General features: G+C 42.9%; 2 protein-coding genes across 3 annotated transcripts; both read right to left on the bottom strand.

Moving 5' to 3' along the window:
• Positions 1-7,168: 7,168 nt before the first annotated feature.
• LOC122624396 (sodium/bile acid cotransporter) lies at positions 7,169-8,766 on the bottom strand. Its single transcript, XM_043803917.1, has 2 exons — positions 7,702-8,766; positions 7,169-7,631 (listed from the first exon to the last, which is right to left on the bottom strand). Exons 1-2 carry the CDS (start codon positions 8,725-8,727, stop codon positions 7,296-7,298), a joined length of 1,362 nt encoding a protein of 453 aa, XP_043659852.1. The 5' UTR covers positions 8,728-8,766; the 3' UTR covers positions 7,169-7,295.
• A 1,592-nt stretch (positions 8,767-10,358) lies between these two features.
• Positions 10,359-14,922, bottom strand: LOC122625152 (actin-related protein 2). Of its 2 annotated transcripts, XM_043805092.1 has the most exons (8): positions 14,767-14,922; positions 14,353-14,553; positions 13,500-13,610; positions 12,665-12,679; positions 11,467-11,682; positions 11,200-11,409; positions 10,707-11,135; positions 10,359-10,643 (listed from the first exon to the last, which is right to left on the bottom strand). In XM_043805092.1, exons 2-8 carry the CDS (start codon positions 14,398-14,400, stop codon positions 10,473-10,475), a joined length of 1,200 nt encoding a protein of 399 aa, XP_043661027.1. In that variant the 5' UTR covers positions 14,401-14,553; positions 14,767-14,922; the 3' UTR covers positions 10,359-10,472. The 2 variants fall into 2 exon arrangements, with proteins under 2 accessions (XP_043661027.1, XP_043661028.1); XM_043805093.1 differs by lacking the exon at positions 12,665-12,679.
• Positions 14,923-15,902: the final 980 nt, after the last annotated feature.

Raw genomic sequence — 15,902 nt, 5'->3', positions numbered from 1 at the left:
GCGGACGAGGAGTAAGGCGAAGGATGGAGGGCGATGGCGGGGGCAAGACCAAATTCACGAGGAAACCATGTGGCTTTGCATGGGGCACTCGCAAGTGCAGCTGCACTTAGAGCTCAGAGTCAAAGGGGCAGAAATGTTCGAAAGGCGCCCGTTGCCTTTAAATAAAAAATATTCCGCAATAAATATGCTTAAAAATAACTTCAAACAACCGACATTTGATGGAAAGAAACTTAAGTGTATAAATTACTAATAAGTTAATTGGAAAATGACAAGGACTACTTTTGTACGCAAAGAAACAACTAGTAATTACCCCTAAAGTTCAGACGTTTCTAGTAATATGTATAAGTTAAAAGTAAGTTAAATATAAGTAAAATTAAATAAGTTGAGCAATATTTATTAAAATCATTTTAGAAGAAAGAAGTGCACTATTTTCAAACCATCTCAGTTTCAAAGGTTTTTATAACAATGCCATTGTATTTAATACATATGCCTACTTGACTTTTTTCGTTTCCAAGGCATCTTTGATATTCTAAGCTTTATAGTGCTTTGCAGGACCTTTAGACACCTTTCAAAATAAAGTGCGATTGCCGAGGCACTTGTGTGTGCCCCTGTGGCAAGCATATTTGCATGACTGCCCCAAATTTGTGGAAATTAGGTTCGCTCCATTCTCGCTACTCTCGCCGACGACTGGCAATTGCGGCTAGATGGGCTAAATGCCGCAAATAGTTAATTGTTTTCTTTGTGCCGTGCGAAACAGTGGCGTGGCACTTGGCCCCCCTCCAATTAGCCGGAAGTGGTAATGGGCCCCAAGGTGCCGGCGATCGGTGCTCGCCCCCTGCCAGTTGATCTACCTAATTGCAGGCAAACATTCGAATGTCCTTTAAGGACTCCTGTGCACATATATATATATATATGTATGTGTGCATATAAATAAATGAGTGTGTGTAGGTGGGTGTGCGAGTGTGTGTGTGGTTGAGGGAATTTGAACAGCGTCAAACGGACAAACAATAACTTCAATGTCGCAACAAATGACAATATTTACGCCAACAAGCAAGCTGCCCCGCCCACAAGATATTAGCCCCTTTTCTCCTTGCTCCCCGCTTCCTGCTCCTTGCTCCATTATTCTGCCCCATGAGTGGTTGCGGATGATGTCAGCGAGTGTGGCGCAGTGTGTGTGTGCATGTGTGTGTGGTTGTGCCACACAGTCGCATGTCCTCGCACACACACACACTCTCACTCCCTCTTTCTCCATTTCTCCCTCTCTCTCTCGCACTCTTGCTTTCTCACTCCTCTGCTTGGGTTCCCGTTTCTTTCGTTTCATTTTGCGGCCATTGCGGTTGTTGCAGCACTCAGAGAAAAACGTAATAAAAACTATAAATATATAAATTAATTACAAATTAAATCTTTACAGCTTATATATATCTTTATATTTAGTAATATGTTATTTTTCCAACTAAATTAAATAGATAAATAGAGAGCAGCTAAGAGGACTTGGCTCGAAATGCTTTAAGAACATTTCTATTTGTATATATATATTGTTTGTTGGATATGCCACAAAGTATTGAGCTCTTTCTCTTACTGTTGTTGGGTGAAATGTAAAAAGGCGCACATTTCATGAATGAACAATGACGACATTTTGACAGCGGCAACGTTTACGTTTCCCCACCCGCCCCACTCAGCCATCTACTCCGAAAAGTATACCTCTGCTCCCACAGGAACCTCCATGCAATGTCACATATGAGCTTCTGTATATATAAATATATATATATAAACATATAGATTTTATGTTGAACGGACGCGGAAAGCTGGAGGGGGGTAGGTGGGGTGATGAGTTGCAGTGCAGCGATATCTGTCGTTCATCATCTTGTCAAGTGCAACTAACTTTCCCATACCTCTAGTATTTAAGAAAAAACAAGGAAAACAAGGAAAGGAACAAAGTTACTTTCCTAATCAATTTTCCAATTCAGATATAGATGGCGCCTGTTGATGCACTGCATACATTTCTGCAAATGCTTTTAGATAAAAGTAGATACTGGCACTAATAACTCACTTCTCATTAGAAAAAGTTGCCTAGATAAAATTAAGAAATAACTAAAAGATAACCTAATACTTCATAGACACGTATGAAGTGTGTATCCTTTATTTAAACATTAAACGGGCGTGAAATTGTTAACTACACCATAATTAAACTGTTAAATAGAATCAAACGTGATGTTTCAAGGAGGCTTGGAGAAACGTTCTTCCCCGCTGGCCGATCTCGGATATATCCGGCTGGGCAAAGGAAATTGAATATTTAATTTAATCGCTCTCGGTTATGGCAAACACTTTCCACTTTCCACTTGCACTTTCCCTTCCCTGGCCAGGGGGGGGGGTGTGTGGCAGGACGACAAGGACGAGGATGCGGATGCGAATGGGGCGGGGGATGGGGATGGGGGTGTGGCCATGGAGCGGTCCGGACAGGCGACCCCCATAAATGCCAAAGCAAATGCAGCGAATGTGTAATGTACACCTGTGCGTACCTGCACATTAGCATAACCTTACATTATTCAACTGTGCGTTTCCTTTTTGCACTTGCCAGTGGGCGATGGCGGTGGGCGGTGGGCGGTGGCAGGACTAAAAAGGACTAGGGGACAGCCGAAAGGACGAAGCGAATTTGCATAAATTTTGGCTCACGAGACGCGCATGTTTAGCATCCCGGCATCCTGGCAAACGCGTTGTTTTTGTCCCAATTACACCCTGTTTTGAATCGGATATCAAAACATGAAGGGCATATCGCCATACATATATGGTGATTACTTATATATCTTATTACTTATTACTATATATCCTTAGGACAAGTATTAGCAACGCCATCAAACTATTACTATTAGTCTATATATTTTATTACAACTTTATTACCTTTGGTATGATTATCAAGTTTCAGTTCAGCCAGGTTTCTTTTTAGGTAAAACTACAAATCCTTCGACCATATTTCAAGTATCGTATATTGAGTATTTTAAGGGGTATCAGGGGCGTTCAATCCATTGGCCTGCTGGCACTTTGAGGGCCATAATAACCGAATATATGTACAAGTAACAGGACTAATTATGCCATCGCCATCTCGAGCGCCATAATTACGCATAATATTTAAGTGCACGTGCTGGGGATAATTGACTTGGAATCTTTTTGGCTTGTTTCATATATATGTATATTTATTTATATATATTTCTTGTCCCGCATTCGAGTGGCGACGACTGGCGTGCAAGTGAATTTCCTGCCTGATTTTTTCAGCGCCTTGAAATGGAGACAGGAAATGAAGAGCAGCGAGAAGCGATTTGCCAACGCACCTTCCTCGGTCGCAAATGGGTTAGAAGCCACCCACTCGCACCACCCAGAAGCACCCAGCACCACCCAGAACCACCCAGATCCACACAAATCCACCCAAATCCATCCGCCAGCCCACAGAATTCACCCACTGCTCTTTTGCAATGCATTTGCAGTTGGTGTTGTGTTGCTGTGGCAACCGTCAACTGAAAACGACGAGCGTTAAAATGTGCGCCAAGCACGCGATTAAAGTCGGCCAGAGGGTTAAGCACGGGGTGGTGGCCTTTGGGTGGTGGGTGGTGAGTGATGGGTGGTGCTGTGTGTTTGGGGCCAGGAAATAGGCAGAAATCATCCAAATGTCACGAAACGAAACCAAATGCTCTGCTTCGACTTGCGGCCCCTGCCAACGCCTGCCACTACTTCCCTTCGCCCACTTCACCCACTTGCACCGCCCACTGGCAACACCCGCTGGCACCCATCCTCACCCCCCCTCTACATTCACTCAAGTGCAGTTGCACTGGCATTGGGACCAGCCGAGAATGAAATTGCCCCATCGAAAGACTGCTGCAACTCCTTTTCAAAGTTGTCTTGGCACGGCCCAAAAATGGAGCACTATGGCTGCACTGAGAAAAACCAACTGCAAGTAAGTGCAAGTACAAGTTAAGCAATTATTAAAGACATTCAAACTGTTGCTATATTTTATTTCCGAAAGTATTGCAACTACTTTTATATAAGTGCAACCTTGTTAACCTTTTCCAAATACTAAAGCACTGCATTGGACCACTGTCTTAAAAGCGTTTTAATTCTCTCAGTGTATTGCTGCATTGTTCTTTCGGGGTTAACTGCAATGCGCAGCAGCAGGCCAAAACGGTCAATGGAGTCGCATATTATGCTGCACGGGATGGCAATGGATGGGAATAAAAATGGGCCCAGGAATAAAAATGGGCCTAGGAATAAAAATGGGCCTAGGAATACAAATGGGCCCAGGAATAAAAATGGGGCTAGGAATAAATGTAGGGATAGCACGAGGCATTGGGTGGGATCCCAGTGCTCTTCCCTCGCAATTCAGACCTCACATGTGCCATCCGAGGCTAATGAAATCTCTAAAGTCACTGAAATCCCTGCAAAGTGTGTCTTAAAAAGCGAGCAGCGACATTCCGGCACTTTTTCAATGGGCCTCCAGAGAGAGAACGTCGAGTTTGGCTTGGCCAAGGGTGCACGCACTGCGTATACGTTATTTTTGGGCATTGAAACGTTTAACCCTAAGTTATATTATATATATATATTTTATAATTGGAATATACAGTGGCGAGCAAAAGTGAGTGCATGTTCATAACTCTCGACTTTCATCATCTATAAAATCAAAACTAAAGCAGGTAATCCAATAATTTTTTTTATTTTTGTTTACCTATCCTATTTTTAACAAATAGGACAAAAAAAACCGTAACAATATGTATTCAGCGAAGACTTAGAAAATAAAAACCAAAAAAAGTCGCAAAAACTCACTTTTGCACGTTATAAGAAAATAAAGAAAAAATTAATTTTTAATATATTGTCCATAGAGCCATATTATGAATTACTTGATTTACTCGAGATGGCATACTCTCTACCGAGTTTTCAATGACTTCCTTGGAAATTCGGTTCCATTCATCTTGTACACGCTCCCAAAGATTGGTCATGTTTTTTGGAGCTGAGTCGTACTGCCCGAGCCTTCGTTTCACGATTGACCAAAGATTTTCAATCGGATTGAGGTCAGGACTTTGTGCTGGCCACTCCATCAACTTGAAATTTTGTTCACCAATCCATTCCTTGACAATTTTCGCTCGGTATAAGCAGTGATTGCAGCTCAAAAACGCCGGAATGTGACATCCAGATCGCAACAGAAAGGTCGCAAAAAATTATTATCAGACTCAGATGCCCGACTAAGGAATAAGGAATATCCCAGATGAAGAAAAATAGGCTGCTAACACCTAAAGAAGCATCTTTGGCCATAAACAAAAACGTTAGCGAGTGGACTGCCAGAAGAGCGCTGCGCAACATTGGATATGCAGCGGCTGTTAAAAAAAACAAACCTGCATTATCCGAAAAAAATGTTAAGGCGCCTCTAAAATTTGCGAGAGAGCACAAAGATTGGACCACAGATGATTGGAAACGAGTTGTCTGGTCTGATGAGCCCAAGTTCAACCGTTTCCAGTCAGATGGTAATCAATACTGCTGGCGTAGATCCGGAGAACGGATTCAAAGACACCATGTGAAGCAAACGGTTAAACATGGCGGCGGAAATATAATGGTCTGAGGATGCTTCACATGGTGGCAAGTCTGCCCCCTGCATTTAATAGATGGCATTATGCGAAAGGAGGACTATCCGCATATTTTGCAAACCCATCTTCCCAATTTTATGGAGAAATGTGCGTATTCGGAAGAAGATATTATTTTTCAACAAGAAGGCGATCCGAAGCACACAGCGAAAATTGTCAAGGAATGGATTGGTGAACAAAATTTCAAGTTGATGGAGTGGCCAGCACAAAGTCCTGACCTCAATCCGATTGAAAATCTTTGGTCAATCGTGAAACGAAGGCTCGGGCAGTACGACTCAGCTCCAACAAACATGACCAATCTTTGGGAGCGTGTACAAGATGAATGGAACCGAATTTCCAAGGAAGTCATTGAAAACTTGGTAGAGAGTATGCCATCTCGAGTAAATCAAGTAATTCATAATATGGCTCTATGGACAATATATTAAAAATTAATTTTTTCTTTATTTTCTTATAACGTGCAAAAGTGAGTTTTTGCGACTTTTTTTGGTTTTTATTTTCTAAGTCTTCGCTGAATACATATTGTTACGGTTTTTTTTGTCCTATTTGTTAAAAATAGGATAGGTAAACAAAAATAAAAAAAATTATTGGATTACCTGCTTTAGTTTTGTTTTTATAGATGATGAAAGTCGAGAGTTATGAACATGCACTCACTTTTGCTCGCCACTGTAAGTATAGGGGCTCTACTATCCAGTTCAAAAGTAGTCGCAGTTTGAAACATCATATTTGGCCACATATCATCGACCCATATAAATGGCCAGCCTGTTGAAATACTATTTTTCATCGCAGTTAATGTTGGTTGACTTCCTGTTAAAGTATGGTGCACGTTATGTCATTTACCACCTTTGAAAAATGTATTTATATCCGAAAAAAAAAACATTGTCAGGACTGGCTAACGAGGTCGGTGGGGCAATTTGGGGCGGGATCGGTGGGTTGCTGGCCTGCTAGCTTGGTGGTTTAGTGGGTGGTTGAGTGGGTGGTTGGGTGGTTGGGTAATGCGTTCCGCGCGTGAACCGTTAGTTGACCACGCACACACGTGTGCAGGCGGCAAAGGTAGCACTTATTTTTATATCTTCTTCTCCACACAAGCACGTGTATACACGAATATACCAACATATATATTATATAAAATGTATATATATATATATAAAGAGGTACTAAGTGTACTATATACGCCATGTTCGTGTGTCGTAATTGGCAGTCCTGCATCACAGCGAACTGATGACATCATGCGCCTTCCTGGCTTCCCAGCGTTGCTCGCTTGTCCAGCGGCCAATGCTCCAAATTCCTCGTACATACGCAGTGACCAGCGGCCGACGTTGACACACTATTTCATTTTATAGCCCCAAGCTGGCTTGAAACCAAAATTTGCATGTAACGACGCACACGCACACACGAAACTACATTAGAATCGGGCGGATTTGATTTTCCCGCGCTCATCAATTGGCCAATGCTGCCCAGCAGAGTGATGCAATGATGCCAATCTCGGCAAAGCGGAAATACACTTTGGCGCGCTTTTGAAATGAGTAAAAGCAAACTATATCCTTACATTTAAATTTGCAATGATATATATTTGCAATCTTAAGCTTAAATCGTTCGATCTATACATACAGATAAAATATATAAAGCTATTTCCATAACTTTACGTGAAAAAAAAGTATTATGTTAACCTATGGCTTAGACGTCGCCTTCTTGCTCTGCTATCAGCTTCTTGTGATCGAAGCCATCCGCATCCTGCTGCCTATTGCAGCCCAGGCAGCGCCGAATGCCATAGTACAGCACGACCAGGACGAGGGAGATGAGCGCGGAGGCAATGGGCACGACCAGGACGAGATCCAGCTGCGGCTGCTGCAGCTGACTGGACTGCAGCAGCACAATGGGCATGGTCATGTTCAGCACGCTGGCCTCGATGGACAAAGTTAGCGCGTCGGTGGGCGAACGGCAGAGGATCTTGGACAGCAGATAGGTGGCAAGGTAGCCGGCGAGGGGCAGACACACGGCAGCCACAAGAACCTACAGGGAAGCAGATCAAACATAGTTGTTGCCCATTAAATTGCATCTTGCAACGGGCAGCCGCACTCACCTGCCAGGTGAACTCGTCGAAGACGAACGCGTTGAGGCCCACCGTCAGGCCGACGAGACACAAGCTGAGTACGACGGACAGCGGCTTCAGGAAGCGGAAGATGAACCTCGTGGTCCGCGGAACGCAGAGTCGCAGCAGCACGCCGATGGCCAGACAGGCCACCAGGGCAGCTGCTCCGCCGGAAAGCTGGCCAAACGGCACAGTCAGCTCATCGTCCTCGTAGAGTATGCGGCCCAGAACCAGTATCCAAAGTGGGAGCAGGGCCAGGGCCAGCAGGCTATTGATCGTGGTGGTGGCCACGGAAAGATTGATGTTTCCCTTGAGGAAGACGGCGCACACATTGGCCAGTCCGCCACTGGGCGCCAGTGCCGTGTAGAAGAGGGCCAGCTGCAGTGGCCAACTACCGGGCCACAGAGCACGACCCAGTCCGAATCCCAGGGCGGGCATCAGCACAAATCGACTGACCACACCCACCACGGGCCCCACCGGTCGGCAGATGATCCCCGCCAGCCGTTGCATGTCCAATACCGTTCCCAGATTGAGGAACATCAGCAGTGCCAAGGCGGCGGACACATAGGTGGTCACGCGCTCGTCCACCACTTGTGTTCTGAGCACGGTAATTGGCAGCGGACTTGGATAGGCCTCCGTCAGTGCGCCGCACTTCAGTTCCACCTCCAGCGCACTGTATCCAAATCGAACTCCACTCACGTACAGCGCTCCCCGCCAGCTGCCCAGCAGATCGAAATCCTCCTTCTTGATCTCAAGCGCTGGCGCCGTTGCCCTCCGATCGTCCTTGGAGTACACCACAAAGTGGTAGTCCAGCGACGAGTCCTTGGGCATCACATTGTATATCTGCAAGTCGATGAGCCAAGTGGAATCCTCCCAAAAATTAAGCTCATCTCTACCAAAATCCACCAGCCAATCGCCGGCCAGGTCGCCATACTCCGAGCTGACTCCTTGGAGTCCCAGTACCAACAGCACTGCCAACGCCACCAACTGCCGTCCGATATTTTTCACATTGCCCATGCTGCGTCGTTGCACCAACTGGCCTGACCACTCCAGCGCGTCCGAGAGCCGAGTGGATCGCGGATCACAAAGAGGCGTTATCTGGCCATCGGGCAGACGGTTTGATTTGCGCTTATCAGGCGACGGCCTCAGGTGCGAAGCGAAGGTGTGAATAATATTAATAAATCAGGTTGGAGGTTTGTAAATGTAAAGGTCTTGGAGCGAATTTCCAATTCAATTGAGTGCAGCTTATCGTTGAAGGTGGTGATAAGCATATTAACTTAGCAAATCTATAGGATGGGTCACTGGAAACTAACGCCTAAGCAAACACTTTTCAATTGGTCTAAGATTTGAAACCCCATACTGTGCAGATCCGCTCCTGCTGATTTAATTTAGTTGGGAATTTCCTTTGTTTGTTCTTATTTCGATGTGCTGCATTATATTGCACTTTGTTTAGATGGGCTCTAAACAATTTGCTACTGATTACGGCCACAAAGAAGGCCAATGAGAACGTTGTTAAAATAACATTTTGATCGTGGGCAATAAATTGCGACACTTGGCTGTGGGAACTTGGAAGTCAAACGGTCGTAAAACACTGAAGATTGGGTTTGTTTCTTGTTTTTATTGTGATTCATGTTTTGTTTTAAGTTGGTACAAAAAAAAACCATAAAAAAGTCGTATGCGATTTAGCTTTAGACTACAGTATACATCATACATAATTATGTTTATTGCATTCACTTAGATAATTGGCATTCCACATTCATTTTACATATAGGGATATATATGGATCACACATATATATGCATACTATTCAAATGCCGATAGTTTCGCATGTGTAGCGTAGCGTTGCTTTGTCCGCTTTGCCCCAAACAATCATCAAATTGCAACTAACTAGAAAAGGCAGGTGAGGAAATGAAATCAAATTAAACACTTCGGCTGATGGTACTTTCGATTATGGGGCAACGTAAATGCGTAATCTTGTGACTGACTGGCTTGGGCAGTAGCTATCTGTATCTGTATCGGTATCGGTATCTATATCTGTATCTGTACCTTTGTCATTATCTTTAACTAGTTGGAGATGAGCCAGATGTGGTTAGTTTAGGGTCGAGTGAATCAATCAGTGTATTTAGTTAACGAAAGCTGGATAACTCCGACCGAACTCGCGCTTTCTCCTTCTGTGCTATGCAACTTTCTAGTAATATTTCCTTCTCTGTCTTAAACACACACGATTTTAATTGCTGCTACAAGCAGACTTGGCCTAGTTAATACTTAATGTGAAATACTCGCTGGAAATGAAACATTTTGCGTTTACAAAAATATCGCCGCACTCTTGGGTGCATTGAATTTATATATGTATATATATATATATATGTATTCATCAAAGAAAAGGGGATTTTTGGATTGAATTTTAAACGTAATCATAATCAATTAAACATACTAATGCAAGGTGGTTACACAAATTAGGCGACTATCGAATTACACTTTTAGCGCTCAGCTCGCGGCCAATGAAATATTACAATTTATTGTACGGGGGAATCGACCAGTGACGGCATGTCTGCGATTTATGGTAATCTAAAGACAAGTGGACCAAACCTGCTCAACAGACACGCCCACTCGCACAGGCACACAAAAAAAAACACATATAGACAGATATATCACGTAAATCTGAAAAGTTTCAACTTATACAAAATAGAGAAAAGAAATGTATCACTTTTTTATCCTATTTCTCACGGTCCGCACACACACTGACTCCGCCGCCATCGCCTCTAGTGACTGATCTTCTGCAGCTTTTGCAATACTTTGAGGCCCTGTTCCTGGTACTCCTGCTTGGACATCCAGAAGCCGTCGCGATCCTTCGTCACCTCCGCCAGAACAGCGCCGCCGATGAAGACCATGTCCTTGCGTCGCGGCGGATCCTCAATGCGTATTTTGAATTTCTGCAAAGCAATAGATGTGAATCGATTCACTTGTTAACACGCGAATCCTCCAGCAATACTTACCGCCAGCTTTTCCGTATCGTTCTTGAGTACCCGCTCCAGGTACAGCTGCTTGATCTCTCGCTCCAGCCGACTGGGAAGACCCGGATACATGGTGGAGCCGCCGGAGAGGACTATGTGCTTGTAGAGCTCGGGCCGGATGTCGATGTCTGCCGCCTGAATGGTGTTGAAGGCCAGTTCCGCAATGCCCGGTCCCTCGACGTTGATTAAATGCGGCTGGAATAGAGCCTCTGGCGCCTCGAATCTCTCGCCGCCGACCTTGATTACACGGCCATCGGGTAGCGTGTAGGACTCCACCAGCACCGTCGTCTCCAGGGCCAATCGCTGCTCCATTTCGATGTCGTAGCCGATGTAGCAGAGCTTCTCCTTCATGATGCGCACCGTTTCGAAGTCGGCGGAATGATTGAAAGCGTAGCCACGTAGTAACAGTAACTGATGATCATAGACGTGAAAGTATAAGTCACAGTTTGCAAAATGCTATTGTGAGCAAGCCAACCTTAATCAAATAGCGAGTGATATCCCGACCGGCAATGTCCAATCGACGCGTCAGATGGGGCAGGGCAAACTCCTCGTAGACGGGACATATATGCGTCACACCATCGCCGGAATCGATCACCACGCCGGAGATCAGACCCTGGGCATATAGCGTCAGCACGGCCTGGATGGCAATGTACGCGGAATCGAAGCCGTATTTCTCGAACATCACCTGTGAATGAAACGATGTAAGTTTGATGTTGGATTTTGAAAATATGGAATGACTCACCTCAATCATCTTCTCGCGATTTTTTGTGGGATTCATGGGCGGCTCTGTCAGCAGGATTTTTGTATTCGTCGGATCGATGTCCATCTTTTTGGGACCGAACGTGTAGTCCCACACGTGGCACATGTCGTCCCAGTTGCGCACCACGCCGTTCTCCATCGGATAGGAGACCTCTAGCAGGGATCGCAGCTGTGAGGCCTCGTCGCCGACCATCAGATCCTGTAAATTCGTTCGTCAGAGGACGCAGCGTTAGTGTCCGTGGCTTGGTCAATGGGCAGCCATTGGGATTCGGATTGGATTGGTTGGGTTTTTGTTTAGAGGCTGGGATGGTTAGTCTGGGGAACATTCACAGGTGGTAGGCACAATAACAGCGAGCACACTACAAGAACGCAACTAAACTAGGCTAAACAATCAACGATCAACAAGAGGCATCAGTAAGCGAGTGGCTCCGGAAAAGGACTTCCCTTTCCCAAGCACTGGCGAACACAAAGGCGTGCAAAACAAACTGGGGATTAAATTGGACTTAAGCAGACACAGGACATCATGCAGACGAGAACTTAACCATTTCAAATGGGCAAATCACAAGTAAAACGAGGAACAACTGAATTTTGGTAGCCATAAGATACATATGTACAAAAAACCAAAGGGTGTAAGCTGGGAAACAAAAAAAAATATACATATTGTTTTGTTATAAAAACAAAGGAGTAAAAGTTAAATAACAAAAATTATATTTACGTAAATTTGTAATTGAACTAAACAGTTTCGAGTTGAATTCGGTTTTAAACACGCCTCAGATTGATCCGATTTGAGAATTAATAGATTTGTATTTTTGTTATATTTTTTTTGTGTATGGAGTACAATTATAGATGGTGGCCAAAAGGAAGCAACAAGATAGTTGGGCAGGGCCGTAATATAGTTGGGAAAATATTCAAGGCAAACAACTAGTGAAAAATGTGAACAGTTAACAGTTAATTTAATGAATTAATTAAATCCTAAGTGCGCAGCTTCAACTTCAAGAAAATTTCGCAATACTTTGTCAAGCGTGTGTTGTTTTGGTTTTTTTCGTATTGTGTCAATAATCGTATACAAATTTTTATTATTTGATGTTTACTTGGTGATTAGAATTCATAGTGGTAGTTTGGATTTTGGTTTTTCGGTTTTTTGGTTTTTTTTTTTTTTAAACTATACAAACTTGACTTACATCGACATGTAAATCCTGCAAAATATTTGTTTTCAAAAAAATATGTAAAAAAAGAACAGAAAAATGTATAAGAATATTAAAAAGAACAGAAAGATTACAATTTTAAAAATATATATTTTTTGTATCGTTTGTTTTTGCTATTCAAGATGTGTTCTTTATGATTTCGATGTTTCTTCTGTCTAAACTAAAGAACTTCTAAGAAAGATCTATACAACAGGAGGTAGATGCACTCAAAAAAGCTTAATGTCCTCGGGGTTCAGCCTCCATATCCACAGATCTTTGAGCTACGCCTAAACCTGGGTCAAAATCAGATATCCACGGACCAACTTTTACCATAATATATTACCATAATATTTATGTATGTATATATCGTATGCATGTAAAATATGAGGACCCACACACCGAGATCAATGCAACTCAAGCACAAATGCAATGTTGGGATAAGTGAACCCGTGATGAAATCAAGATGGTAAATGAAATGATATGTGATTGGGGTAGATCGAAAACAAATGATATAGAACTAAGTAGATATGCCACACTAATAGACAGTATAGGAAATAGAGCAGTTTCACTCCAAAATCAGATGGGGTGGGGGTGAAAAATATGCTGGGTGGTGGTTGGTGGATAGTGAACTTCTATGCGCTAAATGTATTTCTTGCCGTTTAACTAGTCATGGAGTAGTTACATCGAAAAAAATGATATAATAAATGTATATTCGTGTATTTGATGGCCTGTGCACAATTAAATGTGTGTAGTGTATGGTTGTACTATCTCATCATGTTGTTGATTAATTTTAGATTTAGATACTTCAACTGGTAAGTACGATGGATCATACCTTGACTTCGATATCGCCGATTTTGTTAACCGCCCGAATCATGGGTCGTCCCACCATCGAGGGGAAAATGTGGGTGGGAAAATTGCTGCCGGCATATCCGCACTTAACGAACTGAAAAATAAATGGAGATGTCATTAGTATATGAAAATATGTTGTAAAGAAAATTCTATATTATTTATATATGTAGGAACGCATTAAAATAACATGAATGTGTTAAAAGTTTAACACAATAAAAATAAATAATTATTATCAATTATTTTGTGTAAGAAAAGCCATATCGTTTTCCTCAGTGTAGCATTTCTTTGCGCTTTTACTGCTGTGGTTTATCGAACGCTTATCGAAATCGGACCGTTATCACAAAACAAAAATTCTGCGCCTTGCGATAAGAACTGAATGTTGGAAATTATATGGAAGTGTTGGTGTGCTGGTGTCGCTGTTTTCGACAAATAGGTGTGGGAGATACTGAGTAACGCTGGAATCGTGAGTAATCCACTGGTTAGTCAAGCGCGCAGAGCATGAAGAAGAAGAAGAGGAGGAGGAAGCGGAATATGAATGAGTATGAGAGGAAGAGGCAATCGCTTAATTGCAACTGCTGCAACTGCTTGGCTAGCCGCAACGTCAACGCCCGCTAGCCGGCAAGCAGTGGATTTAGCGGCAGCAGCAGAAGCGCTGCTTAGTCCGCAAGAAGAAGAAAACGAAAGAAGCGCAGCAAAGAACTCTCGAAATGTGTGTCACACACACCAGTCGATGTTGATGGTGGCAGTGTAGGTGTAGGTGTGTGCGCTCTGTTTTCTCCGCTTGTGGGGGGTGTGGGCGATGTGGGTGGTGCGGGTGGTTTTCCCCGTTATCTTACCCCAGTGCCGTTATCACAGACGATAACATTTCGACCCTTGCTGTCCATGCTTGAAGGACTCAAAACCAGAGCTGGAAAACCACTGCTTCTCCCGTTGCTTCTGCTGCGGCAACTGCCTTTCCACTTCCACTGATGACGCGACCAGGTTGCCTTTTTGGGTGTTGGTTGTGATTCGGTTTTATATCACTGCTTGCAGCGCCTCTGCTCGATGAAACAAAACAAAATAATGCACATCAATTTCTGAGCCCTCTATCAAGCACTACTGTTAATTGATTCTTTTTCGGTTTATTTTCGCATTTGGACCGCCGGACAGCGATTGGACTTAATCACATCACACACTTTCCTCTTCCACACACACACACTCTCACAACACGCGGGCGGGAACACTGCTCTCTGCGCCGCTCTCTCGCTTACGTTTTTCGCCGCTCCGTTTGCCGATTGTTAGGTATTTAGCTCTCAATTTGAACTCGCAATTTAGTTTGGCCAAACGGTTTGCCGCTACCGACTTTTTAGACTTATAATTTAGCTATACTGCTGTACAAAAACTCCTCTTCACTCCCTAGAGTTGAACAAAAATAGATTTGTATTCGATACTATCGGCGTTGCGATAAAGCGTACAAAACACCGAAAATAAATACCAGATCCGTTCAGATACTAGATTTCATAGATTTAAGAATTAAAAATGTTTACTTTTACTTAGCCAGTTTATTTAATCAGATCCAACAAAAGGCATGTATCATAATGTATCATAAATTTACTTGCACGAGATTTACACAAAACAATTTAAATAAGATTATGGCAGTAGTTGGTAAATTTATATATTAAATATTTAGCAATTTGACAGCCATCACAGCGGCTTAAAAATAATGCAATTCAAATGTGCAATCGCACAGTTTAAAGAATACTCACATTGATTTCTGGTATTTTTTGCTTGCGCTCTTGCCTCTCGCTCACTCCAATACAAGGAAAATATGTTCCTGGATTTGATTTTCCAGCAGGGATTCCCCAAAAACTAAAAGCGGATTCAAAATTGGGCGCCAAACTTAAAGAACTGTGATCTTAGACGCCTGACAAATTAAAAAGGAAAAATGATCGAAAATGCTAACTCCCAATGATACAAAGTTAAATGAACGACCGCCATAAAATGGAAAGTTTGTTGCTGATTTATTTTATTCCGTTTATATAGTATGTATATGTATGTATAATTTAATAATATAATAAACGTTACTCATTTGTTATCTTTATAATTGCTTTAAGAGGCGAAATGTCTTATATATGTATATATGTACCATGCAGCCGTCTCGTTCCCGCACTTTTGATTCTGCTTTTGTCTGGGTATTATGCGTTATATTGAACGTTTTAATGCTTTTTAATAGTTCCCATAAGTATGTTGGTATGGTCTGACTTGACGTATTATCAAAATCTACTCATCTCCCTAGCCGCTCTATTCATTTATTTACTTTTACTATGTGCCAGGAAGTTTTGCCTATGCCTCATGCGGTAGTTACTTTCATTGTCGAGGGAACTAAGCAAATGTATCGTTAGTCATA

The sequence above is a fragment of the Drosophila teissieri genome, chromosome X, assembly GCF_016746235.2.
Source record: "Drosophila teissieri strain GT53w chromosome X, Prin_Dtei_1.1, whole genome shotgun sequence".
In the NCBI taxonomy this organism is placed as follows: domain Eukaryota; kingdom Metazoa; phylum Arthropoda; class Insecta; order Diptera; family Drosophilidae; genus Drosophila; species Drosophila teissieri.
The sequence above is the reverse complement of the archived record's forward strand: the minus strand, read 5'-3'. Positions and strand labels throughout refer to the sequence as shown.

Excerpts from the sequence above, each read along its gene's own strand:
- LOC122624396 (XM_043803917.1), bottom strand. The coding sequence starts at position 8,727 with ATGGGCAATGTGAAAAATATCGGACGGCAGTTGGTGGCGTTGGCAGTG. Across the intron at positions 7,632-7,701 it reads TCGACGAGTTCACCTGGCAG|GTTCTTGTGGCTGCCGTGTG; the intron begins GTGAGTGCGGCT and ends GCTTCCCTGTAG.
- LOC122625152 (XM_043805092.1), bottom strand. The coding sequence starts at position 14,400 with ATGGACAGCAAGGGTCGAAATGTTATCGTCTGTGATAACGGCACTGGG. Across the intron at positions 13,611-14,352 it reads TCTGTGATAACGGCACTGGG|TTCGTTAAGTGCGGATATGC; the intron begins GTAAGATAACGG and ends TTTATTTTTCAG. Across the intron at positions 10,644-10,706 it reads ACGATACGGAAAAGCTGGCG|AAATTCAAAATACGCATTGA; the intron begins GTAAGTATTGCT and ends ATTGCTTTGCAG.